Source organism: Portunus trituberculatus, chromosome 39 (genome assembly GCF_017591435.1).
Source record: "Portunus trituberculatus isolate SZX2019 chromosome 39, ASM1759143v1, whole genome shotgun sequence".
Lineage (NCBI taxonomy): Eukaryota > Metazoa > Arthropoda > Malacostraca > Decapoda > Portunidae > Portunus > Portunus trituberculatus.
The window spans coordinates 2493522-2497665 of NC_059293.1; the positions used below are offsets into that span (position 1 = coordinate 2493522).

The 4144-nt window shown below is 47.6% G+C and overlaps 2 protein-coding genes across 2 annotated transcripts; both read left to right on the forward strand.

The window, feature by feature from the left end:
* Window positions 1–263: 263 nt before the first annotated feature.
* Window positions 264–689, forward strand: LOC123515560 (eukaryotic translation initiation factor 4 gamma-like). Its single transcript, XM_045274296.1, has one exon. It carries the CDS (start codon window positions 264–266, stop codon window positions 687–689), a length of 426 nt encoding a protein of 141 aa, XP_045130231.1.
* A 506-nt stretch (window positions 690–1195) lies between these two features.
* On the forward strand, window positions 1196–2248 carry LOC123515561. The gene has a single exon (XM_045274297.1). The coding sequence runs from the start codon at window positions 1196–1198 to the stop codon at window positions 2246–2248; it is 1053 nt and encodes a 350-aa protein (XP_045130232.1).
* The last annotated feature ends 1896 nt before the right edge of the window (window positions 2249–4144 follow it).

Here is a 4144-nt window from a genome sequence, read left to right on the forward strand (position 1 = left end):
AAAGGTTTACAGCTGTATAGTCGCCTTGAGCGTGCACTCACTGTCTGAGGCCCGGAAGTGAGTTCCTTACAGACGTCCATTCCTGTAAGTTGTTATTTATCCACATAGCTTCCTTTGCTGTGTTTACTAAGTGGACAATTTTATAATTGCTTCACTTGTTAAGACTGACAGATTTTCTTCAGTCTTTATGCCTACAATTTTTGTGAGGTGTTTTTGTATGTTTGGGTTGTATTTCTTTTGGTTATTTATTGTTTGTATCTACCATGTCTTCCTCCGAGCAACTTCAGAAACAGGCTGCCGCTCTTGGTCTCTCAGGAACAGACTTTGTGCACTACATCACCAGCCAACAGGCATATGAGCGGGAAGAGCGAGCAGCCATGCGACAAGCACAAAAGGAAGAAGCTGAGCGACAAGCACAAGCTCTGAGGGAAGAAGTTGATCAACAGGAACGAGAAGCTGAGCGGCAAGCACAGAGGGAAGAAGCTGAGCGAAAAGCACAGAGGGAAGAAGCTGAGCGACAAGCACAGAGGGAAGAAGCTGAGCAACAAGCACAAAGGGAAGAAGCTGAGCGACAAGCACAGAGGGAAGAAGCTGAGCAGCAAGCACAGAGGGAAGAAGCTGAGCAACAAGCACAGTGGGAAGAAGCTGAGCGACAAGCACAGAGGGAAGAAGCTGAGCGACAAGCATAAAGGGAAGAAGCTGAGCAACAAGCACAAAGCTGAGCGACGAGAGAGGTTAGAACTTACCAAGCTGGAAGCTGAAACCGAGCAAATGCATCTCACCGCTCAAGGTAAGCCTGACACTGTTAGCATCCCAGATGTAGCATTTCATCACACGTTACCAGTATACCAGGAAGGAGAAGACATCGCTACTTATCTCACCCATTTTGAGAGAGTGGCAGGGCTGTTACAGCTCGAACCAAGTACGTATGCTGTGAGGTTAGGATGTCTTTTAATGGAAAAAGCTGCTGATTTGTACGTCTCCCTCTCTCCTGAGACCACCAATGATTATGATGCTCTTAAGAAGTCTGTTGACAGGATTTAAGAAGACTGCAGACGGATATCACCTTGATTTCCGCAACACCAAAATTAGAGACGGAAAATTATTCCAGTTTTCAGTTCATCTAACCCGTCTATTTCAGAGCTGGTTAGAGGCTTCCCAAGTTCCGGAAAACTTCCTTTCCCTAAAGGAGTTCATGATACTCGACCAGTTCTTGACTTCGCTGAATCCTGACATCAGCACCTTCATCAAAGAATGCCGACCATTGTCTCTTGCCCAAGCAGTGCAGCTAGATGATGACTGGGCATCGGCACACTACACCAGCAAACCCTCCTTCAGGTCTTCTTCGCGTTCCTTCAAGCCTCCTCTCAAGGAAACACCACCTGTTCAATCATCGCCTTCACCGACCTCTTCCACTACCAGGTGTCATGGATGTGGTGAGTTAGGCCATATTAGACCCCGGTGCCCCAAGAACCCTCGGGCCTTCAAAGAGAGTCCTCCATCTCAACCTTTCACAGTAGAATTTTGCCTGTCTGATCACAGTGTTCCTCAGCCCCTTGTTTCAGGAACCGTTAATGGATCATGGACATCTTCAATCCTTAGGGATACTGGCTGTTCCTGCATTGTTGTCGCAGAAGTAGTTCTAACTGATGTTGACAGCAACTGCCGTTCCTGTCAAGTTGCTGACTACCTGGGCCGTGTTGATACCTTTCCTATCGTCCAGTGTTACATCAGCTGTCCTTACTTTGAAGGTTGGACTGACACTATCCGAGCTCCCTTCAAGTTTGCCAGTGTCCTAATAGGTAATGTCCCTGGGGTTCATACGCCAAAGGAACCATATCCTACCTTCAGTTACGATGAACTAGTTTCAGTTCCAGGATTCTCGTCTGCCTCAGCAGTAACACTTCCAGTTCAGAGTTTCCAGAAGCCTTCCTCTGCCTTTCAAGACTCTCTGCCTCCTGTTACTTCCTCCGTTTCCCAAGACTCTCTGCCTCCTGTTACTTCCTCCTTCTCCCAAGACTCTCTTCCTCCTGTTACCTCATCTGTCTCCCAGAACTCTCTACCTCCTGTTACCTCATCTGTCTCCCAAGACTCTCTGCCTCCTGTTACTTCCTCAGTTTGTGCTGTGGAGACTCGTGCCTCGACCACTATGATGAAGCGCCTCCACCACTTCATCTCCCGGATCTCCAGCCTCTGTCTGTCACTCCTGAGGAATTTGGCCATCTTCAGAAGACCTGTGATACTCTGACCATCGCCCGCACCAAGGCCACAATGGGAGAGATAGAGCAAGCTCGGGTTGCAATAGATCTGGTTGGACCACTCTCACCTCCATCATCTGCTGGTAATAAGTATATCTTGACCCTAATAGATTTTTCCACAGGATTCCCCGAGGTTCTGCCGTTAAAGGACATCAACTCTATTTCAGTGGCCGAAACTCTCTTCACCATCTTCACCCGAGTCGGCATCCCTCGTGAAGTCCTGTCTGACCGTGGAACGCAGTTCACCTCAGCCTTGATGGAGGAACTACATCGACTACTCGGAGTTAAACCCGTGTTCACTACCACCTATCATCCCAGTGGCAACAGTCGCATCGAAAGGCTGCACAGTCCTTTGAAATCCATCTTAAAGAAGCTCTGCAGTGAGAAACCATGTGAGTAGCATAGATATCTAATACCAACCTTGTTTGTCCTCAGAGAAACTCCCAGTGACAGGACAAGATTCTTACCCTTCAAGCTACTCTATGGATGCAGCGTCCGTGGTCCTCTCTCCGTGCTCGACGACCTCTAGGAAGACAAGACACTACCACAAGATGAACGGACCAGCTTCCAGTATGTTCTTGAGCTTCGAGATAAACTGGAGGAGTGCAGCAAGATTGCTGTTCAGAACGCTGAAGTAAGCAGCCGCTTCTACAAGACCTACTTCGACCACAAATCACAAGATAGAAACTTCAAGCCAGGAGAAGAGGTTCTTATCCTGCTACCCAGTGATACCAGCAAGCAAGCTCCTTGTGCCCTGGAAAGGCCCTTACAGGATCCTGGAGAAAAGAGGTCTTGGATGAAGCTACAACACTAGAAGCACTCTCAGCACCCGGGAAGGATGGACCAACCGTTATTGAGGAGCCGCTTTCTGATGAAGTGTTCCACACCCCGACGACACAGAGCACCTCGGACTTCTCCGATCTTCGGCCTCATATAGGAGAGGCCCTCACCTGGGAACAGCATTCCAGTATTGAAGAGCTTTTGGGTGAGTTTACGGATGTATTTTCCAATATTCCAGGTCACTGCACTACATTGGAACATGACATCACCCTTACCATGACCAACTGAGTGCAGAGTAAGATGTATCCAGTCCCTATTCATCTCCAGCCATCTTTCAGACAGGAAGTTGAGACAATCTATCAACAGGGGATTATTCAACGCTCATCCTCTCCCCACTGTTCTCCTGTTGTAATGGTAAGAAACCAGGCAAGTCCTACCATCACTGTTTTCCATGCAGAACCTACTGACAACATTACTGAAGACTTACATAAATTCTCAGGATCCAAGTATTTCAGCGAGTTAGATCTGTGTAAGGCTTATTACCAATTACCCCTTACTGACAGGGCCAAAGCTCTCACTGCCTTTCCAACCCACCTGGGGTTAATGGAGTTTCATCGTATGCCCTTCGGTCTCTCTACTGCCTGTGCTACCTACATTCGCCTTAAGCGCCTTATACTCGCTGGACTCTCCAATGTTTCCTTTTATTTTGATATTTTTGTATATTCCAAGGACTGGCCTACACATCTTCAAGCTTTGCAAGGCGTTCTTCAACGGCTGAGAGAACATCATCTCACCATCAAGCCATCTAAGTGTCGTTTTGGTGTCTCCTTCATCCACTACCTCAGATTCATCATCGACGGGACAAACCTTCAGCCTCAACATGACAAGACAAAGGATATCTCTGTAATGTTTCCACCTACCACCAAGCTTCTCAAAGCTTTCCTCGGACTTGAGTCTTTTTACCGGATGTTTATTCCTCAGACAGCTAAATACAACGGGTCCCTATCTGATCTTCTCAAGAAGACTGTTCCAGAACCCTTGATCTGGAGTGAGAATTTGCTGATGCAGTTCAAACACCTGAAGAACCAGTTGGTCTGTCCACCAGT